Here is a 24647-nt window from a genome sequence, read left to right on the forward strand (position 1 = left end):
TAACGGTATTATATGCATTCAAAAATCAAGTTGAGACACCGAAGAAATAAAAAAAGACTCACATTGATCAGCAGAATTGTTTTGATAGTCCGTTTAGCCAATTAACAATTTTCTTAATTGTCGATGAAAATGATCCAGTGAATTAAAAGGAGCAAAACCCATCCAATAATGATTTTACTGTAGTATCTCTAATGGTTGATTCAACCCCATACAAAGGAAAAGTCTGATTTAAAGAATTGACATACTCATCTTCACTGCTCGTCCTTGCAAGCCCACGGACAAGGTGGGGCCATGTAATTGACCTGTCTTTACTAAACACAGCGGCAATTGCTCTAATCAAGTGATAGGCAAGGTGTTAAGGTGGCAAGTAAAAAAAAATAAAGCCCTCTCTTTTACTACTTTAAGTCTGGAGTCCCCTTATTTGTAACTGTCTCTGGAACAGCTGTGTCTCTCCTCTCTGAGATCTGGCATCCTAGGCAAGAAGACCTTTACATACAGCTGGGACATGTATTTTAACAAGATAGCCATCCACACTGAGTGTATGCCTTAAGTGATTGTGGGATCCTTATAACCACACACTCAGCGAGGATGGTACAGTTGTAGGCTCTTTCTGTGTGGTTGAATACACATCATCTACAGCCTGTATCTTAGCCAATTGCAAAATAGATTTTTCCCAGAGACAAATTCTCTGGGCAAGGATTCACTCTCCTCTTTCTATCTCTCTCCCTCCCTCTCCCTTTCCCTCCTTCCCTCTCCCTTCCCCTGTTCCTCTCTCTCTCTCTCTCTCTCTCTCTTTCTCTGGAGAGAAGCACACTGCCAATGCCAAGTCCATGAAAATAACTCTTCACAGTGGCCTCCCAATCAATAAGGAGCTTTATTTGCTGCATGTCACACCCTCTGTTCATTGTGTTCACAGAGCCAAGTTGGCTCAGAAAATGCCACACAAAGACAGGCCTCAACTCCGCAGGGCCCTGCAGGGAGAGCCTGTATTGGGCCTAGGAGCTGGGAATCTAGCTCCAACTCTGCTATTAACTCACTCTGTGGTGCAGTCTCCTCTGGGCCTCAGCGCCCTCTGCTTTTAAATGAGGCGATTGGACCAAATGGTCTCCAAGGGCTGACCAGATTCAGAAATTGGCTATTGCATGATCCTAGAAAGAAATCAGGAGTGTGTCATCAGAGAGCTGGCCTCCTGGCCGTTCAGTAGGTGAAACTTCAGTAGCCTTTCAGAGCCATTGTTTTAGGGAAAGAGAAATGAGCATCTTTCGGGATGTTTAGCCACTGGATCTGCACCAGCATCCTGGTAGAGAATGTTCCTTATTGACATTGTTACCATAGCAACTGGAGTGTCATTTGGCACTGGGCTTTAGGGAAGCTGTCAAGATCTGTAATTTAAAAGAAACAGATTTTCCTCCCTGACTATGTCAGCTAATTCCCCCAGTTACCTACTTTGCAATCACATACACTTTTCTAAAGAGTATTCATTCATCTAGACAGATATCTCACCACCCCAGCACCATGAGAGGTAGCCTGGTAGTTAAAGGGAACATGGTATAAGAATTGGAATTGTCACCTTGGAGTCCTCTGCTCTACTGTGTTGTGAGTTCTTTCCCCTCTTGGGGCCTTGCTCCCTGATCTGCCCAATGGTAAAGGTGGGCCAAGTGTTCTCGAAAATGTCTTTCAGCTCCAATATTCTAGCCAGAGGTTGGCAAGCTGTTGGCACAAGGACCATGTTCAACCTATAGATGTGATGCATTTGCCCCGTCTTGTGTGAGCCATAGAATGTTCTAATTCCAATGGATTGACAAGATTTAGACATTTGGAGTTTTCACATAATAATCCAGATTTCTGTCTGCTTCTGAACAAAGATCAGTCAATCTGATGACACTGAGCTGAAATCCTCCATGGCAAGTCTCAAATGGGTCTGAGTCACTGCTGCCCACTTTCAACAGGGACTGGGGCTCCCAGCTCGTCATCGTCATCCCAGAGCATCAGCTCAGTCAAGTGCCAGCTCCACTGAGCGTCTTATGCCTGGAGCAGCTTTTCTCATTTACATCCTCACCCATCTCAGCAATTTGTAGGTTTTGAGCTGATGGTTTGCCCTTTTAGGATAGAGATGGAATAGTCCAAACCCTCTCTACATCATTAATGTCTTTATTTGGCAATGATCTTGGTGGAAGACAGAGACTGGGTCCAATCAAAGACTTCCCTGGACAAGCAACTAACAAAACTTTGGCTGCTTTGTCCTCTTGTACTAATGAATTGGGCCCAGGCAAGAAAATCTAGGGGCCTGAAGCAATATGAGTAATTCTGCATAGACTCATATTTAAAGCTACTAGGTTTGTGTGTGTGTGTGTGTGTGATTCAGAGTTCTGTATGTCTTCCTACTTTACTGTTTTAGAGAGAGTGAGTACAAAGTCTATACCCAGCGTCATAACTAATGAGAACAGGAACTGCACCAGGACAAGAATCAGAAAGTACCTCATGTTCCATAGCTGATGTTCCGTAAGAGACGGATGTAGTCCCACATTCAACAGCAGGACTGGCAATTTCGAGAGGGCCAGGAACAGATCAGAAGGAAAAGTAAGATCTTACCAACAAATGCCTGATGCTGAAACCAGAGGCCAGAGCGACAAGTACAAGAAAGGATTGGCAATGCAGCTGTAGGTGTGGTCTTTCTCTGCACTACTAAATGCTGCCAAAAGCCTTCCTCTTCCCTCCCAGATGCTGTTTGTATTGGGAAATTGTAGCCCTGTGTGGTCTCAGAGGAGACATAGGTACTTTAATAATTGACATCTGAAACTGTATTCCAGCTCAGCCTTCCAAATGAGACTCTAGTTCAAGCTGTGTAGCCCCTCTGGGCCTAAGGTCCCTCACTATTGAATGGGCAGGTTGACCTTGGCACATGGGGAACACTGGGTGTTTCAGGGCAGGTTGACCTTGGCACACTGGGAATACTAGATTTCAGGGCAGGCTGACCCCGGCACACTGGGAACCCTGGGGTTCAGGGCAGGCTGACCCTGGCACACTGGGAATACTAAATTTCAGGGCAGGCTGACCCCGGCACACTGGGAACCCTGGGGTTTCAGGGCAGGCTGACCCCGGCACACTGGGAACCCTGGGGTTCAGGGCAGGCTGACCCTGGCACACTGGGAATACTAAATTTCAGGGCAGGCTGACCCCGGCACACTGGGAACCCTGGGGTTTCAGGGCAGGCTGACCCCGGCACACTGGGAACCCTGGGGTTCAGGGCAGGCTGACCCTGGCACACTGGGAATACTGGATTTCAGGGCAGGCTGACCCGGCACACTGGGAACACTGGGATTCAGACAGCCTGCATAGATATCCCAGCTCTGCCACATCCTAAGTATAACCTCCATGAGTTGCCAAAACCGGCTGAGTCTGTTTCTTTACCTGTACCATGGAGTTAAAACAGTACCCTCCTCATAGACTGGTGTGACAATGGGACAATGCACATAAAGTGCTTAGCATGATGCCTGCCCCATAGCACATAACTGACAGTTTCTCAACTCATGTTCTTTTTCACTGCCATTGAACATTTCACAATCTCTGCTAAGCACATTCAAAATCGACAATAGCAGTGGGTATCCCTATTAGTATTTTTAAATGGGAAAACACAGTCTCACCATGTTTCAGAACTTGTCCCAGGTCAGAGCCAAGCTGTAAAATCTGTCTGACTGCGAAGTGGCCACTCTGGCAGACGACCGTGTGCTGTACTTTCACTCAGTGTGCCGTCCACAGCAGTGAGAAAGCCTGTGGACAGCGGCTCTGCTCTCTGAGCGGCTGAGTGCATGAAGGTGTCCATACAGGAGCTGCTGATGGTGAGAATGGCTGCTCAGATCCCTGTATATTTCAAAAGGGTCGGTTTGGTTTGGATATTTGATTTTTTTCTACCAACATAATCATCCTTAAAGTTGTACCCTCTCCCAACATTTGACTATGCAACAGTCCCCATACCTTTAAAACTTACTAGAATTAAAGAGAACCTCCCTGCTGTTCAGAAGCAAACTGGCACCAGTACCACCCACAAGTGTTCTGAAAAGGACCTTTCTTTTAAAAAAAAAATCTATTTATTTATTTTTAAAGAAAGGGAGGTCGAAAGAGAGGGAAACATCAATGTGTGGTTGCCTCTCATGTACCCCCAAACTGGGCAGCTGGTCCACACCCCAGGCATGTGCCCTGACTAGGAATCAAACCGATGATCCTTTGGTTTGCAGGCCAGCACTCAATCCACTGAGACACACCAGCCAGGGCTGAAGAGGACCTTTTTGACTTGATAAATATATTAGTACATGTGGTACTATATATATTTGTATATATATATTAGTATTAGATGCATGTATTTGTGAAAAACAGAAGCCATAATGAGCCAGAAAATTTAAGCTGCCAAAGGTCGGATTCAAATTTGAAACTGAAACCCCCGTGGAACAAAATAGACCAACTTGTCAGAAGCTGACCTGCCCAGCCCTGTGTTAGCACCCCTGCCCCCACCTCTCCTCCAGCCTTGTTTTCTTTCCTCTGCTCTCCAGTCAGCTCTGACTTTGGCAAGCAGTCAAGAAGCAAACAAGGGAGATGGAAGCTCTCTGAGTATCTGACCCCTTACTGGCCATTCAACCATACAAGCTGTGCAACCAGTTTAAAAAAATGTTGCCTTTCTTTTCCTCTCGCCCCTCTAAGGAACTGCCTCTTTCTCCTCCCCAGCACCACAGAAGGAAAACAATCGCAGGCATTGGCATTCCCATGAAAGGGGGCAGTCACACGGGATGTGACTGCGGGCTCGCTCTAGGATGCTGCCAGGGGCTGAGCAGGGACAAACTCCAATTGCCTCAGCCCAGACTAGTCCTGGCATGGTCCGATGGAGGAGACAGAGCAGTGAGGGGACAGGCGGGACGTGGTTCCTGCAGACTGACCGTTCTCCCAGGCCTCACAGGGGCCTTCTCTGTGACAAGATGATACCTGGTGTGCAAGTCTCGTATTAGAAATGCATCGATCACACTGTGTATTTCTTTTCTTCTTGGCCTTTTAAGAACAATGGGGAACCCTCACCTAACCTGAGGTGTCTCCTTGTGTCGCTTTCAGGACTTGGGACGCTCACGCAGGACACCCTATGGTGCTTCAGCCAAGTGAAAGGCACTATCGAGATTGGAGCCACAGAAGGTAGGAGACAGCTCCCCTAACCCCTCTCCTTGCCTCCTTGGGGTTTGTGCTGGTTCCACATGTGAAAACTTTCATCTTCGTGTCCATAAATGTAAGTTGCCATACATCCCAGGTTAGCATTCAGAGATCTTTCTACCCTTTTTCCCATTTGAAGTTTATTGTATTCTCACTAAGATAAACTTCTGTGAAATAGATTTGCAGAGAGAGAGAGACTAAAAATGAGGGAAGTCTCATTTCAAAATAGTCTTCAGCTCTGTAGAATCTTGGGACCAAACCTTTCAAGATGCTCAGACAGACATTAAACTCCTCCTTCCATTCTGCGTTGAGGATCACTTGCTGCTACGCATGCAGCTCACAGGGTACACAAAGAATTCAAGTCTAGTCCTGGGACTTATGGGTACCATACTTCGGGTTGTCCATATATCGACATACTATTGCCTTTCTGGCTTTCGAGAGACTTTCCTATTCGGGAGCCCTTTACCTGGGATAATACATTCCTTCTCCTACTCCTGAAGAACTTGCTTTTAATTCTCGTGATTTTGTTCCTTTATAAGCCTGAGCTTGGAGACCTCCATAACTCCCACAATGGATGTCTGCCTTTCAAAAGAGCTGAATGATAGGCAGTTGGAGGGAACTAGAATAGCACTTCTGGGTGTTTTAAATCAAGGTTTAGCTGTTGTAGTGGAATGCAGTAGAGGCTTTCTGAGACAGATCCCCTGCATTGGTGGTAGGTGTGGACACCAGATGTGGTATATAGCATGGGCCGTGGACTGATTGTAATGAGTGAGGAGGTAAACAGTTGACAGGGTTGAACTTTCATATGGTAACTAACATGCATACATGCATGTAGGCTGTAGAATCATTCTATAGCATTGTGATTCTGAGTAAACCATAATTTTCATCAAAGCTATTTTGAGCAATTCGAAGGAGGTATTTTTATCTGCAAACTTGTTGTAATTTAATTTTAGACACTCAAAATAATAATGGCTACCCCAAAACCAAGTGACTTATATTTCAAGAGTGGGAGGAAACTCAGTAAAATTAATTAATGATGATCTATAAAATTATACTTTTGTATGGATCTGTTTTCAGATGCACTATCAGTGGAGCTTTATACCTGAATGGTTCTCCTAAAGCCCCTACAAAGTAGACAGAGCAGGACTGATTAGGCCCATTTTATGCTCATCTAACCCAAAATATCTTTGAGTGTCTTCTGTATGGCAGCAGTGTCCTAGGTTTAGAGATAGAAATGGAAAATGAATGACTCGCTCCCTAACCCCATGAAGCTTAAGAAAACAGAAACTCGAGTCATCAGCTGTTTTAAATCTCAGCCACAGTTCAAAAATCACTTGTACTTTTTAAGCAACAGAGACTCTCAGGTCCCTCAGGAACGACTGAGTTAGAGGTGTGAGACCCTGGATGACACAATGCGTTTCAGTGAGCTAGCCAGGTGACTCTGATGCCATGGCCTGGCTTTGGGGACCCCCAGGTTAGATGACTTGTTCCAGAATACAGTTAATCTCAGACTCTGGACTTAAATATCTGGTCTTGGTGACTTGCTCCATGCCAACTGTAAGGGTTCTGAGTGCCTACTCCAGCTGTATTCCTTATCAGCTGAGGACCTACCATGTGGTGGGCGCTCTACGAAATGCTTAACACAAGTTAATAAGATAATGTAGGTACAGCATTTACCACAGTGCTTGACACTTTGTAAGTACTCAGTATTTGTAAGCTATTATAAATGCCATTATAATTAGATCTTCATTCTAATTTAATACCTGAAAAAACTTCATGAGAGGTATATTTATTCCCACTGTACCTAGGAGGAATTGAGGCTAAACAAACGAACAAGCAGAAGATTAAGTTCTTTGCCAAAGACACCACTGCTGATAAATCAGTGCGCTAGGTTTCAACTGCAGCCTGTAGGATTCTAGAGCTCCAGCTCTCTGAACAGTGTTTTGAAAACAGAGATTCTCATTCAGCAGTTTAGAGTGAGGCCCAGGAACCTGCATTTTTACACGTGCTCTTCAGTGGTCCTTATGGATGACCTGGGGTTGGGTTTAAATGTTTACTGCACACAATCAAAGTGGCCTGCTTGAACTGTTCATTGAGTCACAGAATCAGTCAGAATGACAATCAAGACTGAATTTGGAAAAACCACTTCAAAGTGGTGAATAAAGGGAGAAGTTTTTCCTAAGAGGACAGTGAGGTTGGAAACTAACACACTGCCACTGACATCTAGGGTCCCTGCCAACATCTTTGACAGTCTTTAACCTGCACTAATACTGTCACAATGGTGGTTGAACATTGGCTGAGTGAGTTAATGAATGACTTTCACTTGGTAAAAAGCAAGGTTCTTAAAAATCAGGTTCTTTTTAAAAATTGGCCTGCTTTACCCAAGTTTGTTTTCTACCCTGATCAAGGTCAACAACAATTATTCAACTTCACCTTCCACTTTACTTATGTGCATTAATGACTTTTCCATTCCATTTCTACCCCAGCCGGTGACCTTGGTCAAGTCACTTAGTGTCTCTGTGCTGAGGTTCCCTTGTCTACAATGGAGATAATAACACAGGTATCCATTAGGATGGCCGCAAGGGCCAGGTGAATTTTTAAAAACAAACACATATATACTACACAATCTCTAAATTCTTATAAGATGTTCAAACTGCAATTATTTTATTTTAAAAGCATGAATCAGACAGGTGAAGTGACAAAAATAAAGACAAATATTTTAAAGCAATATTTTTTTAAATCAAATGCAGAGAATCCACAATGAACAAAATGTTGAAATGTTAAATAAAGGCAGGATCAGTATTACTGATTTATTTCTTCTTTGCCAGTTCCAATATGGCTTAGCATGGCACTGTTACTACTCATTTACTTATATGAGCATCTTGGGTATAAGCTAGTAGGCTAAAACTTTACACATTCCAAATTATTCAATAGGATACTAGATGAATGATACCAGGAATTCAGCAATAAACATTTGGTGAGGGCTTATTACATCCAAGGCACTTTCCCAGAAGGTGAAAAAGTTATAAAGATAAATAAAATATAGTTCAAACTCTCAAGGAATGCACCATTTAAGAGGAGACAAGAACTGGGATATAAGAATAAGCCATTATATCTATAAACATAGTACAAGGCAAGGTGAGCTAAAGAGAATGTATTGGCAAGAGACTAAAATTTTCTGAATACTGAAGAGGACAAAATTTCATATCTTTGGAGAGACAAAGATAGACGGTGGGAGAAAACATGTAAGATAGAACCTAAATGATTTTTTAAAAATACAACATTTATTCTTTTCCTTTTCTGATTACTAAAACGTGTTCTCAGTGTAGAAAAATGTAAATATAACTAAAAAATTAGAAAACAATTTCAATTATTACCCCATAACTCATAGGTCAATTATGGTAAAAGATTCTGGTATACTTTTCTAACTTCTCGACTATATATATTCATCAATTTGTTCAGTCAACATGCAAGTACTACTTGCCAGATTCTGTAAGAGGGAGTAGTGAGTTTATAATGAATAAAATCAACAAGACTGGTTTTTTTTCTTTATCAAAATGGAGTCATCCTGGAAATACTATTTTGTAAATAGATGTTTTCACTTAACAATATATAGCAATCATGTTTCATATTATAAACAGCAGGTATCCTAATTTATTTACCCAAGTGTTCCAGATTTATAATAATAGTGTTGTGAACATTCCTAATAGCTAATCTGCATTTATCCAGGAAAAGCTCTGTGGTAGAGTGATTAAGAACACATGTTTTACAGTCAAATGCCTGGGTCAAAATTTGGCCTCATTTCTTATTGGCACAAAGCAAATTACCTAAAATTTTCATGATTTCATTTCCTGATATGTAAAATTTGGATAATAAAGTTTACTTTGAAGAATAGCTATAAGAACATAATTTGACAGGTATTTTAAAACCCACAGAACATAGAAAATTTTCAATAGTTACAATTAGTTACTATGATTAATTAAATCATTGGGAAACCCTCAAAAACAATTAATTGGTTAAGTTTTATGTAGATGTATTTTAAGTTTTTTTTAAAATGGTTTAATTTAAGGTAATTTAAGGTTTTTTATCAATGGTCTTTTAGAGCAACTAATGACTTACATATTCACTATCAATTTATAACAGTGCCCAGATCCCAAACTCTCCAATTTAAGGCATTTAAAATTTGGATTTACTAAATTTTTTTAAATTGACACTTATTTTTCTTCGTTTTTTAAAATTGAAATATAATTGACATCACATGTTGTAAGTTTAAGGCATACAATGTGTTGATTTGATACATTTATGTAATTGACACTCCTTTGACTAAAGTGTCTCAGAAAATTTCAGAAAGCAGAAATTATGAGACATACAGAGGAGATCAGTTGAAATACTGTGAATAGCATGTGCAAAGGTCCTGAGGTACATACACTCAGAAAGAGAAAAGACTTTATTTTGCTGGGGCATAAAGTACCTACAGAATCAAAGTGAAAGACCAAACTGAAAAGGTGCGTGGGACCCAGGTTGCGAGGCATGTGGATGACAGTAAATGAAACTGCCCCTCCTGTGCCATTGATGTTACTGGAACCTGAGAAAGTTACTGCTGTGCCACACAGGCCTAACTGAAGTCACGTCAGCTCATTTTAGACAATAGCAATGAAATTGATTTATTGGTAAAGTAGGAATATCACTCAAAGTCATTCATTCATTCACTCATTTAAATACTCAACAGAAATTTGTCAAATAGCTTCTGGTTACCAGGCGCTGTGTCAGGTTAATAAAACATTACATACACACGTAAAAACAATTGTTTTATAATACAAGACTTGTCCAACACAAAAAGTAAAAAAGTAGGTCATTTGAGGTTTTGATGAGCACTAAACAAGATACAAACGAGGTGGTGAGAGATAGTGCCTGGAGGAGGTCACATCGGTGTGGGGCACAGGGAAGGCTTCCCTGAGGACATGGCACCTGAGCCAAGGCCTGAAGTGGGGCCGTGCGGGTGTTCAGAGAACCATGCCTTCATTACTGTAGTTAAGTAATAAAACAAGAACTGTGCAGGCCCAGTGCCCAGGGAAAAGTTGGTATTTTCAAAGCCCACACGAGAGCCAAGAGTGTCTTCAGTTGGGTGTGACAAAGCTGAGTGGTCTTAAAGGAGACACAGAGGTAGGAAAGGGCTAGATCGGGCTGGGCCTGTAGGTCACTTTATAGAGTCTGGGTTTTACTTTGAAAGTCGTGGAACTCCTTGCCATTGATGGAGTTCAAAGAGTATATGTATACCATTAAAGTAAGTTTGTATCAGAGTTCTTCCGAGAAACAACATAGCTTTATTTGAGTGGAGAAGGTGCAGAGATGAGAAAAGCAGTGACTACAGATATATTTTGGGGATAATGGACTGGATTATAGAAGACAGATAACATAAGGAATTAAGATAGCGCCAGGTTTTGGCCTTGAGCAATTGAGTAGTTTGTGGGCACCAGTTATTGGGACTGGGAAGTCTGGAAAAGAAACATATTTGGGGATGTAGAAGAAAATCATCCCCTCTACCCTCCTAGGTTTGAAAGCTGGGTCTGTGAAATAAACTGGCAACAGGCAGATCAGTAGGAGAAAAGATACACAAATTTATTGTTTTTAATGTTACGTGCACAGAGGCATCTCAGGAAAACAAAGTAAATACTCAAAAAGGCAGTGAGATCTGAGAGCTTATACAGCATCTTAATAGAGGAAGGGGGGACGGATATAGGCCTTTTAGAATAGAGTCGATGGTTTTTAGAAAAGACAAACAGGCCCTTTAAAGAATGGATGGGTGATATGATCGTTTGTGATGAAGTTTGTCAGGGCTTGTTGCCTCCCTCGTCTATTCTCCTGGATAACAATTAGCCTTCCCTGGCTGATGTTCTGGAGGAGAGAACTGATACCAAGTTGAGTTCGTTTGGAGGATGTACCATTAGGCAGGTGAGGGGAAGTTCAGAGAAAGCCCCTCCCTACATTTGCTCTTTTACAAGTGCCTTCAGCTCTAAATAATCAATATGCCAAAGCAGCGTATTTTGGGGTGGCCTGTCCTGAGCTCCTTCTGACAGAAAAATCAGGAGCTTTATTTTGAGCATATTAAGGGTGAAATGGTATAAGATATTCAGGTGTAAATGCCAAGTAAGAAGCTATATATGTGAGTGTATATTCTTCAGAGAGGGAGTGCAAGATGGAAATGGAAATTAGGGGTGGGGCCTGGCCAGTTGACTTGGTTGGAGTGTCGTCCAGCACACCAAAGTGTTGCAGGTTCGATCCTGGTTAGGACACCTACCTGGGCGGTAGGGTAGATCCCATGTCAGGGCACCTGTGGGAGGCAACCAATTGATGATGCTCTATCACACTGATGTTTCTCTTTCTCTCCCCATGAGATCACATGTCACTCAGACATGCACGTGTGCAGTCAACAAAACCACTTGTCAATGGCTCAAAGCTTTGACTATTTTGCTGTGGCTGGGATTACAGTATTCACTTAGTTTAATTCTTGGAAGACACTCATTGAAAAGTTCCCCATGTATGGTTCTTGTATCTGATCTACCTAGCATGCACATTTCACATAAAATATGATCTCATCTCATGAAGTTTTATACTATGTCATCATGGGAGCACTGCACGTTGGGAATTGCCCACTCTGTAGGTCAGACAATTTCTTCGGAAAAGGGGTATGGTTCTGTGCATAGGCAGAAGTCAGAATTATCTGATGGGATTTGGGGTTTTTTTCTTTCAGCTATAGCATATAGTCTTTCTTTTCCCTGACACTACAATGCTCGGGTATCGTGTTCGTTCCTCATTCTGCAGGTCTTCAATGTCTGTAAACACAGTTCATGTCACCCTAAGTTGGGACATAACTGTGCTGTGTATTCTGCTTTGCCCCATGGGCAAACCTTCTCCCCTTTCCCTCCTGCTGAAAATATGACTCGGGTCCAGGGAAGCACAAAGAAGCCTTCTATTGATTCAGTTTTCTAATGAGAGAAAAATATCAATTTGGTTGTGACACGAGGCGTGTTCCATGCACCCTAAACTAAAAGTGGATGACAGTGAGTAACTGACTTCCTAGCAAAGAGACCTCTAGCTAAAACATTTATAAGGCTGTCTGACCTTTGCACTCATGTTTGAGAAATTCAGGGGTCATCGGTGGGATTTTTCTGCTTCCGTCAGTAAGTATGACTGTTTGTCATCACCAAAATGAGAAATATATGGATTGGGTGGTCTCCAAGCAGTGTAAAGGCAACAGCCTTCTCGCGTCATAGAAATAAGTCAGTGATGGACAAATAACCTTTCTCAGATGTCTGTTATATAAGTGGCACAGGCTGATTTAACTTCACCCCACAGATCTTAGACTCAGAGCTATAAAACGAAGTCTCGCTTGCCTCACTCTCACAAGATATTGGGTGCGGGGGCTGTGATAAGAATTCCAGTTTCAGGAAGAAAAACTCTTGTCTTTGGACAGAAGCTTTCTGGGTTAACAACCTCAAGCCACCAACGTAAGATTATTAATCAGGCTCTAATTTGAAGTCAGGTTATCCCTACCTTTAAACTGGGTCCAGCTACCCAGTTAAGGACCTTAGGTCACCAGATGGTTTTCAAACCTTATTGTGCATGTGAATCACCTGGGGAACATGTTAAAATGCATACCTCCAGGCCCTACCCTTAGAGAGTCTGATTCAAACTGTCTGGGATGGCATCGGTGAATTTGCTGATGTCACAGGCATCCCAAATAATTCTAACATAGGTTGATCTACGAGTTACACTGAGAAATTCTGTTCTTTCTTTCCTTACATCAGAGGGCTGTGTGAGAGCAGAGCAGATAGAACATCTGAGCCATGCTGAGTGCTTTTCAAGGAAACCGGAATGCCAGTACATGGAGATAGCATGCGGCCCAATTCTCTGCCCCAGGTGCTGAAGGGAGTGAGTGCAAAGCCTTCCTTCTCTGTGTCAAAAGGAAGCCCGAAATCTCCTCTTTGCATCCTGTCAACTACAAAGGGATTTCCTAAGCAACTTTAACTTTGTACAGAGCTCCAGTCTGCTAGAAGCAAAACTGGTCTGATTAGAAAGAAGTTGCCAGGAGATGAAAGCATTTCTCCCAGCCATGATGGGGGATGCCTGGACGGGAGATCTGCCACGTGCTGCACTCTGACGGTGGCCTAGGGAGAAGTGGAGGCCCAGGAAGCTTGCAGGGAGGGCCCCGGGCTACCGGTGGGGCGTGGGGGGAGGGGCAGGGAGGCAGGTTCTGTGCACGGCACTGAGGTCAGACATCCTGTTCTCTTTGTACGCATTAAGTAATTAAACATTTCCAAGCCAAGATAGAGAAGCAGCTCCATGGCTGTTACTTCACCCTTGCCCTAATGCCAATCACTTTAAATGTGTTTGATGAGCAAATATTTGTGGGGCACCTACTATGTGCCAGGCACTGGGTTGGGTGACCAAGACACTGTTGCTCCCTCCCTGTAAGCATTTACATTCTTCTGAGGGATATCAACAAGCAGATGTTAGTTACAATTATGAGTGAGTGTGGAAAGTGCTAGAAAGAGAGTAAGCCTCCCCAACCCCATGTGCAGTTGGGAGGGGGTAGCAGTGGGGAAAGTCTACTAGAGTAAATGCCAGCTTGGGACCTAAGGAAAAACTAGGAATGAGCCAGACTTTTCAGTCCACAGACTGAAGTTTTATTTAGGATTCAATTGTTCTTTGGGGCAATTACTCCTCTTCCCTGCGCTATCTTGAGATGATGTTGAGAGGACAAAATTTTTGAAAGAACGGCACGATGCCTGACCGTGGTAGAATAATAATAATAATACAATTCTATTTAATCAAACATCACTGGGCCAGATTCTATACTAATACCTTTCAGCGTATCATCTCACCTCTGCCACAACGTTAAGATATGAGGCCTCATCACCTCATTTTATAGTGGAGGAAACTGAGGCTCAGAAAGTTTAGCAGCTTACACCAGTCACACATCTGTCTCACCTCAGTGTTGGTGTTTTTAACCATGAAAAGTAGCACTCAGTGAACATCAACTGAATGAACAGCCTTCAATAAATAATACATGTCAACAAACTTAAAAAATCATTATTATCATTAATATAACAATGAATATTTTAGGAGAATAAAAGAGCTTACTCAAAACAATCCATTACAAAATATACATAGAATTTTTCTTCTTTTAACTTATAAGGGTCATTAATGTCCTATAGCCCCCATGGAAGATGACCAGAATAGGTTTTATAATTCCATGGTGCAGATATAAAAGATAGTTTAGATATTATAGATAATAGATAATTACAGATATTAGTATTACAGATAATAGATAGATTAGTGCCCCTGGAGATGAGGAGATTAAGGGAGATATAATTTCAAATTGCCCAAGGTCTCACAGAGACCAGAAACCAAACTTCTGGATTCTAGATCAGAGATTTTTCTGTTGCTGACCTTCCACTGCACGACATGGGCCTTGGGGTGGGGAGCACTCTGGTTTAGAAGCACTGACCGTGTGTCTCAGCAATGGTTGACAACACCGGGTACCAGTCACGGGGAAATCCATCACTCAAGATGCTTTCAGCTGTGACAGAAAGATTCATCTCAAAATATCTGGAACAAAAAGAGAATTCTTATCCTTCCCTTAGTTCCACAAATATCTTCTAAGTATCTACTGTGTGCTAGGCATTCCAGACACTGGAGGTTGGGTAGTGGGTAAGAAAGACAACAGATAAAATAGTAGAATGTAAAATATAAGGGTGTACATGTAATAGAGGAGAATAGGGCAATGGGGGTACAGGGGTGTGGGTATTCTCTGAAATAGAATGATCATGACTTCATGCAAAGAAAACGACATCTGAGCAGTGATATGAACAAGACAAGAGATCAAGTCATGCGGGTATCTGGGGAAAAGAGTTCCCTGTCATTAACAGCCAGTGCAGATGCCCTGTGGCAAGGGCTTCCCTGGCATGTTCAAGGACTAGGCAGGATGCTAGTGTGGCTTTAGTCAAGTGAACAAAAGGAGAAGTCGTGAGAGATGGAGACAGAAGGATGATGGCAGGCAGACAGATGCAAGAGGGGCCTGTTAGACCACTGCAAAGAGCAGGGCTTCTGCCTGAAGGAGACCGAGAGCCTCTGATTATAGAACACTCTTCTGGCAGCAGGTCAATCACAAATGCTAAGGCACCAAAGTCCAAAGCAAAGAGCCCAATAAAGCAGTCATTGCACTAATCCCCTGTTTCATATAAGAAGTCCTGAAACAGGGATCCCCACCCCCCCAAAGCTGATGAATTTCCTGGCTGAAGAACAGCATGGAGGCTCAGATGGTCTCCACCTTCTTGCCTTGCCGGCCTTGGGATTACAGCATTGTTCCAAGATGACCACCGACCACCGCTGTTCTGGGAATCACACTCAGATAGACACAGCAATATCCACTGAAAGGACGCTGGGATTTTTTTTAATACAAAACAAGGAATATTTTTCCCCCAGGTGCCTCCAGCAAATTTCTTTACATGCCCCTTGGCCTCAGTCTGAGTCATATGCCCACTTCTAAGCAAACATTGACAAGGAAAATAGGATTAGCTGAACTGGCCGGAACATATTAGGCTTGCCTCTGAATTTGGTGCATGATTGCCACCCTGGCTGGTGTGGCTCAGTGAATTGAGTACCCGACTGTGAATCAAAGGGTTGCTGGTTCAATTCCCAGTCAGGGCACATGCCAGGGATGCAGGCCAGGTCTCCAGTGGGGGGCGCTCAAGAAGCAACCACACATTAATGTTTCTCTCCCTCTCTTTCTCCCTCCCTCCCCTTCTCTAAAAATAAATAAAATCTCTTTAAAAAAAAGATTGCCATCTCTGAGGGGAGGAGGCCACAATAAACTCTGGGCCTTGCAGTAAGGAATGGGGGGCAGCTCCCAGGGGTCCAACAGTGCTCACCACAGGAACAAGAGGCAGAGGGAGGGGTCAACTGGCTTGCTCTAGGCAGAACATCTGGCTCAGGCAAAGTCATTGCCCAGCTTCCCTAGCCCGCCTTGAAGCTGGCGTCTAGGATGTATGAGATTACTTGCCTTTTGTTTTCTTTTTATGTTACTAATTAAGCAGGCTCAGCATCATCCCACTAATTGCCTATGTTTTTTGTTAATAGAACTTAAAAACTGAGAGGAAATAATTAAGCACATGGACTCTGCAGGGTGGCTCCTGGTTTTGTGCTTAATGTTTCAAGTAGGTCTTTGGCCTTTTTTTTTTCCCAGCATGTTTATTTTTAATTTCTTAGGTAGAACTTTTTTAAAAAAAAAGGAGAAGGTAGCTAATTTTATAAGAGTGTGGCTGGGGATGAGAATATTGAATTTCATTTATCCACTTATTCCATAAATGTGTATTGGGTACCAGATGTTGGAAAGAGAGCAGCACTCGAAACAGCCAAGGTCTCTGATTTTACAGATTTCACATTCTAGTGGGTGAGACAGACAATAAAAGACACAAGCTTTCAAAGACACCAGATAACTTCAGATGGTGACATGGGCTATAAAGAACATAAACGTGGTAATGTGGTGGCTGAGCAAGGGCATGGTACATTAGACAGCTATTCTGTGAATGCTTTTCTAAAGAGGTGGCATTTAAGTCGAGACCCAAATAATGAGTAGAAGCCAGGTTCAAAAGTCTTGTTGGAAAGTAGACACAGGGCACAGTAAGTGCAAAGGTCCTGAGGCAGAAGCTGTATTGGTGTGACCAGAAGGAAGGCCAGAGTGACTGGCGTGGTGAGGAGGAGAAAGAAGGGGGTGCAGAGGGCAGGACAGGTGGTGTCGGGTGGGGCTTTGCAAGCCGTGGTCAGCTCTTTGTGTTTCATGCCTGTTACAGCGGGAAGCTGTAGAGGATGTTAAGCCTGATGTTTTAAGAACTAATAGTGAAGTGGACGACTTTGTAATTTTATACTCAAAAGCCTAGGGCATTTCGCCTCCATGGAGAATTCAGTAATATAACTTTCCTCAGAGCTGTTTTGCAAAAAAATTAATCCTCACCTTTAAAGTCTGGCTTTTGCGCTGTTTGTTTTGGGTTTTGCTTCCAACCTAGAGGTCTTCACACCTCACCTCTCATAGTTAAAATAAAAAATAAAAAGTTGCCTGTGGCCTGGCTCTCACGGTGGTATCTTTGTCTAGACCACAATGGGAACTTACAAACTTTCCATTTTAGTCAGAGCCAGAAGTCGATTTTCAAGGCATTGCTGAGACCACTACTCAGGAGCCCATGGAACTGACAATATTTTTCCAGTTTGTTTTTTGAGGAGTGTGGGGTGTATTTTAAAAATTTTACTCTTTACTCTGTATGACATTTCCATAATTTCATCCACTGATTTTTTTTTAAGAATCATTTGTACCTATTGGTTCAGGGGCAATTTTTTTTTTCTGATTACAATTTAAAGCAACCTTTCCCCAAAGTATGGCATAAGCCATATCTCAATGTGTGCTTCTTCCTTTCCATCATTCATAAAATATACCAGGGAATTGCGGTGCTGACCAACTGAGACAAATGAGAGTTAAATGGTAATGACTCCCACATACTGATATGAAGTGCCTGTTTTCCGGGGGGAACTGATGGTGATTTTCTGTACAACTTACCATTCCTCTCCACTTCAGATTCACATCGCTGTTCTTTACAATTCCGCGAGTCACGTGACATGCAGCTGCTCATCAGATGCACCTAGGACAGAATGTGTCTTAAAAAGTAATTTGCAACTTGCCAAAGATAAGCTGTCTTTTAAAAAAATATTTTTATTTATTAGAAACTTCAACAAGTTCATAAAATTAAAACTGAGAAGTTTACAAAATTTATCCAAAAAACCCAGATACTACTTTTTAAGTACTTGGGTTTCTTTTAGCATAAAGTGATACCATGTATCCCTATTAAAGACTTGAGGGCGGGGGGGAGGAGCTTACCTTAGTTCAGAATAGGGAACTCTGAACAGACAATGTGGGTTTGAATCCCAGCAGCTGCCACTTGTCAGTTTCTTCCTCTGCAAAATGGGGCTTGGGGATGGGGAATAGTTTCTCCTTCATAGACTTGCTGAGCACAAATGACAATTAATCCATAAAAAGCACAGAACCTGATCCAGAGTAAATGATAAGTAAACATGAGCTATTACGCTGATTGAAAGCACAGATTACCACCAAGTGAAAATAGCCTGTCATTCTACCACCCAGATAATTACTTATTTTTAATGCTTAGTATTTGACAAATTTGATAAATTTGTCTCAAAAGTAGTTTAAAATGTTCAGCAGACCCGTGTGTTTATTAAAAGGATCACTTACACCTGGGTGCATACACAAGCCTCATCTCTGAAGGAGCAGTAAACATCCACAGAAGATTCTGGGCTCAGATTCTACAGCAGAATGCCAAAGCAGTCGAAAGAAAATGGTAGCTAGCTAACTGCCTCTACCTCTTCAACAAACATGAACAATTCATTAATACTCATTACTCCTAACCAAAAGTATTATTTGTCCATGTGATGTTAAGAAATTAGGTGACTATTTTTTGAACAATTTAAATTCATGGCATGTTGGAGTTTGGAGGAAACTGGAAGCTTATTTCTAACCTTCCCATTTTATAGATGGAGGAACTGGGTTGCAGAGGGGAAAAGGAACACAGGGACAGCTACAGATCTCCTCTTCCACATTACCACTAAGGTCCCCTCCCCCAGCTTCCTCTGTGACATTACGGGGTTACATTAGCACCACGCCCCTGTGGTCCCTGACCTTTGGCTACCGCACACCTGTTAGATCTTTCTGACTCTGTTGTATCAGTCAATTGTTTTCTTTCACCCAGACACTGTAACACGTCCTCCCTGCCTGCAAATGGGTGTGTGAGTATCCCAGAAAGGAAGACAGGAGCCCCTCCAAGGGCCCCCTTGTGGGCTTTTGTCTGACTCTCAGGTTGATGATATCAGTAGTGTGGCTCAGTGCTCTGTGGTTCCTGATGACACCCTCCACCCACCCTCAGCATCCTCTGAAACATTCCACATAAGCCACTGGCAGGTTCTAACTCCTCACAAGCAGGGGTGGCATGACAATGGGGAAAAAAATCATTCCTGGAAAAGGCTTTCCAGAGAGAAGATGGCAGCCAGGTAGGTGGAAGCAAAGTCCACTTCCTCCAGCACAAGGGTGAAACACCTAGCTGATCTGAGGAACAGAGCGAACAGCCAATGGTATTCCAGAATATATGAAGATTAGAGACCAAAAATGAGAGGACATTGAAAAAGCAGACGGTAAGGAGAGGAGAGTGCTTGAGAACAACAAGGTCTCTGGGACCAGCATGGGGACCAGGGCAGCTGCAGCCCCAGGCCCAGAGCCCGTGGGGTCTGCTGCAAGATTCTTGGGAGAGAGCCAGGCTGGGCTGTGTGAGAGGTCAGGTGCCTATTTGGACAGGGGGGCTTGAATAGGAGGAATTTTTCAAAAAGAAAAAGATAAAAAAGAGGTATGCTGCGGCTGTTTGGGGAATTCTCTGCAGCAGTCGCCCGCCTCCTGCACCCGTACCCCCGCAGTCCCAGGCAGTGCGCAACCCATCCAAGGCCGAAGGCAGCCCACCTGCGCCCACATCCAAAACACCTGGGACACCACATCCAGCCCACCTGCACACCCAGTACACAACCCAGTGGGGCCAGCCCGAGCCCACTGCAGGAGCACCAGGGATGGTGTGCACCCCATCCGAGGTCCATAGCTGCCTGTCCGTGCTAACGCCCGAGACACCAGGGACAGAGAGCCTCCCACCTAGCCCCTGCACCCAGAGCCCTGCAGAGCCAACTGGCTCTCTAGGAGGAAAGTGGAAAAACCCTGCAGAGGGGAGCTGCAGTCCTGGGAAAGACTTGACTCAGTGAGGGGGCTGAACTACTATGAAGGGGTGCTGAGAGTCCCTCACATCTAGGAGAGCAAAGAGTAAGAAGGTGCTGTGTGAGTTGCCCCTAACTGGTACACCTCAAGGAAAGCTCAACTGGTGGACTAAAGGCCTAGGCTGGGCGCAGAAGGGCACTGAGGAACAGGACTGGAGGCTGGACAACAGCAAAGAGTGCAGCTCACGAAGGGAGAAAAGCGAAACCAATCCCTCCTCAGCCTGACACAGCCACAAAGACCAGCAGAACTGGCCTGACCAGATTAAAGCCAGCAGAAGGCTTTTCCCCCCAATGCCTTCTTCCTTTCTGTCCTTCTTTCTTTTTTTATTCCTTCTCCCTTCCTTCCTTCCTCCTTTTCTTCCTTCTTTTCCCACAGGTGAGACAATAATACCTGGAGTGAAGAAAAGACCAGAGTTAGCCCCAAGCAGGGGCCATCCCAACAACAGAGACAGTGAGAAAAATTTCAGTTTGCTGCTCCAGAGAACTTGCAAGGTAGGAGCGGTGGACACCAGTACACCTGCTGGAAGAGGAAACCCACCAACAAAGGAACCACAAACAGATAACAATGGAAGAAGGGGAAGGAGGGAGTGGAAGCCATACTAACCTCAATCCAGGACTGATCTGGGAATACAACTAAAAGGTGGAGAAATTACTCACAACAAAAAACTGAACAAGAGTGAGAGAGAAGTCTCAAAACCTTGTACACACAGAAGAATCAGCTTCAACACAACCTGTCCACACCTGCACAACAGAATACAAGATGTGGTAGACAGAGTGGTCCTCAGTTAACCAACTTAAGGGAAGGACCCACCAAAGAAACACCCAACAACAATCAAAACCCAAAGACATATAGCAAGCCAACATAAATTAACAGCCCAAGACCAGCAAGCTCAGGAGATTAAGGAAACTGCACCCCTGAATCTCACAGGTATTCTACCATAGAAGTTCACACCATAAACCCAGGGAGTTAGAACAGATAAATTTAAGAAGCAGAGGCTAACAAGAAGAGACTCACAAACAATGGGAAGATAAAGAAACAACTCCCAAATGAAAGGAAAGGAGGAAGCCTCAGAAAGAATGCTAAATGAAATAGAGGCAACTCAACTATCAGATATTGAGTTCAAAGTAATAGTTATCAGGAAGTTCAATGAGCTCACAGAGAATTACCAAAAACTACAGGGAAAGTACAATGACTCACTGCAAACTATACCAACATGAAAAAGGAAATAGAAACTATCAACAATGGCCAAGAGGAAATGAAGAATACAATTTCTGAACTGAAGAACACAGTAGAAGGAATCAAAAGCAGGATCAATGAAGCAGAGGATCAGATCAGTGAACTGGAGGACGACATAGAAAAAAACACCCAGAAAGAGCAAGAAAAGGAAAAGAGGCTCAGAAGGAGTGAAGAGGGATTAAGGGAAATGCAGGACAACATGAAATGTAATAATATCCATATAATAGGGATACCAAAAGGAAAACAAGAAGAGCAAGGGATAGAAAACCTGTTTGAAAAAGTAATGATGGAAAACTTCCCTAACTGGATGAGAGAAAAAGTCACACAAATCCAGGAAACACAGGGAATCCCAATCCAGAGGAACCCTAAGAGGCCCACCTCAAGACACATCATAATTAAAATGGCAAAATTTCAAGACAAAGAGGGAATCTTAAAGGCAGCAAGGGAGAAACAGGAAGTAACATACAAGGGAGCCCCACTAAGGTTAACTGCTGGCTTCTCTATGGAAATGCTCTAAGCCAGAAGAGAATGGCAAGAAATATTCCAAGTAATGAGAACCAGAGGTCTGCAACCAAGGCTACTTTACCCAGCAAGGCTCTCAATCAAGATAGAAGGCCAAATAAGGAGCTTCCCAGACAAAAGAAGTCTAAAAGAATACACTTCCACCAAACCAGCTCTGCAAGAGATGCTAAAGGGAATGCTTTAAGGAAAGGAAGGAAAAGAGAGAGAAAGACAGAGAGAGGGAGGGAGGAATGCAGGTACAAAAAATGGCAAAGAACAAGTACCTATCAATAATAACCTTAAACATAAATGGACTAAATGCTCCAATCAAAAGACATAGAATAGCTGAATGGATATGAAATCATGACCTACACATATGCTGCCTACAAGAGACCCACCTCAGAACAAAAGACCTGCACAGGCTGAAAGTGAAGGGCTGGAAACAAATTTTCCAAGCAAATGGACAGGAAAAAAAAAAAAAAGCTGGAGTAGCAATACTCACATCTGACAAAATAGACTTCAAGAAAAGGTCCATAAAGAGAGACCCAGAAGGTCCCTTCATAATACTCAAGGGAAGAATCCACCAAGAAGACATAAACGTTGTAAATATATATGCACCCAACATAGGAGCACCCAAATACATAAAGAAAATCTTGGGGACTTCAAGAAAGATATTGACAGCAAAACAATTACAGTAAGGGATTTTTAACACTCCACTGTCAAAAATGGACAGATCTTCCAAACAAAATATCAACAAAGATATTGTGGCATTGAACAATACCCTAGATGAAATGGACTTAACTGATATATATAGGGCCTTTCATCCCAAAGAAGCTAAATATACATTCTTTTCAAATGCACATGGAAAATTTTCAAAGATAGACCACATGAGAGAATACAAAACAAGCCTCAACAAATTCAAGAAAATTGAAATCATATCAAGAATTTTCTCTGACCACAAGGGACTGAAACTAGAAACCAACCCCAAGGGGAAAAAACCCAAAACACTCAAAATCATGGAGATTTAATAACATGCTATTAAACAATGAATGGGTGAAGAATGAGATTAGGGAAGAAATCAAAAAGTTTCTGGAAACAAATGAAAATGAACTCACAACAACCCAAAACTTATGGGACACAGCAAGGGCAGTCGAGAGGGAAGTTCATAGCGATACAGACCTACCTAATAAAGACAGAAACATTTCAAACAACCTAAACCTACACCTACAAGAACTCAAGGAACAACAATGAAGACAGCCCAGAGCAAAGAGAAGGAAGGAAATAACCAAGATCAGAGCAGAATTAAATGACAAAGAGACTAAAAGCACAATTCTAAGGATCAATGAATCCAGGATTTGGTTCTTTAAAAAGATAAACAAAATCAACAAGCTTTTAAGTAGGTTCATGAAGAAAAAAGAGAGAAGGCCCAAATAAACACAATCAGAAATGAAAAAGGAGAGATTACAACTGATACCACAGAAATAAAAAGGATTGCAAGAAATTACTACACAGTACCATGTGCCAAGAAATTTGAAAACCTAGGTGAAATAGACAAATTTCTAGAAAAATATAATCTTCCAAAACTCAATGAAGAAGAAGCAGAAAACAGCAGATGAAATTGAAGCAGTAATCAAAAAACTTCCAACAGCCCTGGCTGGCATAGCTCAGTGGATTGAGCACGGGCTGCCAACCAAAGTGTTGCAGGTTCGATTCCCAGCCAGGATACATGCCTAGGTTGCAAGCTATAACCCCCAGCAACCGCACATTGATGTTTCTCTCTCTCTCTATCTCCCTCCCTTCCCTCTCTAAAAATAAATCAATAAAATCTTTAAAAAAAAAAACTTCCAACACACAAAAGCCCTGGACCAGATGCTTTCACAGGAGAATTCTACAAAGAATTTAAGAAAGAGCTAACCTCTATCCTTCACAGTCTACTCCAAAAAATCCAAAATGATGGGAGACTCCCAAACTCTTTTTATGAAGCCAGTATCATCCTAATCCCAAAACTAGATAAAGACACAACACGGAAAGAAAACTTCAGGCCAATATCGCCAATGAACATAGATGCTAAAATCCTCAACAAAATATTGGCAAACTGCATCCAACAATACATTAAGAAGATCATACACCATGACCAAGTGGGATTCAGCCCAGGGATGCAAGGATGGTACAATATTCGCAAATCCATAAATGCAATACATCACATAAACAAAAGCAAAGACAAAAATCACATGATCATATCAATAGATGTGGAAAAAGCATTTGATAAGGAACAGCACCCATTTATGATGAAAACACTCAGCAAAGTGGGAATAGAGGGAGCATTCCTCAACATAATAAAGGCCATACATGAGAGACCTACAGCCAACATCATACTCAGTGGGCAAAAACTAAAATCCTTTCCACTAAGATCAGGGACAAGACAAGGTTGTTCACTTTTACCACTTCTATTCAACATAGTATTGGAAGTTTTAGCCACAGCAATCAGACAAGAAAAGGAAATAAAAGGCATCCAAATTGGAAAGAAGGAAACAAAACTGTCATTATTTGCAGATGACAGGATGGTGTACATAGAAAATCCTATAGACTCCACCAAAAAACTGCTTGACCGCATAAGTGAATTTGGCAAAACAGTGGGATATAAAGTCAATATCCAGAAATCAAAGGCATTTTTGTATACCAACAATGAAACATCACAAGCAGAAATCAGGAAAAAAATCCCATTCGATATAGCAACAAGAAAAATAAAATACCTAGGAATAAACCTAACCAAGGAGGTAAAAGACCCGTACTCAGAAAACTACACAGCACTGAAGAAAGAAATCAAGGAAGACACAAACAA

At 42.5% G+C, this 24647-nt stretch overlaps 1 protein-coding gene across 2 annotated transcripts in view; it reads left to right on the forward strand.

Moving 5' to 3' along the window:
* Positions 1-4838: 4838 nt before the first annotated feature.
* PPP2R2B (protein phosphatase 2 regulatory subunit Bbeta) overlaps positions 4839-24647 on the forward strand; it is a 407391-nt gene continuing 387582 nt past the window's right edge. The window contains exons 1-2 of one of the 2 annotated variants that reach the window (XM_045830216.1): positions 4839-4977; positions 5098-5175. In XM_045830216.1, the coding sequence (XP_045686172.1) occupies positions 5126-5175 (50 nt within the window). In that variant the 5' untranslated portion in view covers positions 4839-4977; positions 5098-5125. The remainder of the gene's footprint in view (positions 4978-5097; positions 5176-24647) is intronic. The other variant, XM_045830217.1, reaches the window with a different exon arrangement.

The sequence above is a fragment of the Phyllostomus hastatus genome, unplaced genomic scaffold (assembly GCF_019186645.2).
Source record: "Phyllostomus hastatus isolate PE091 unplaced genomic scaffold, TTU_PhHast_1.1 phas_contig_150, whole genome shotgun sequence".
Taxonomy (NCBI): Eukaryota; Metazoa; Chordata; class Mammalia; order Chiroptera; family Phyllostomidae; genus Phyllostomus; species Phyllostomus hastatus.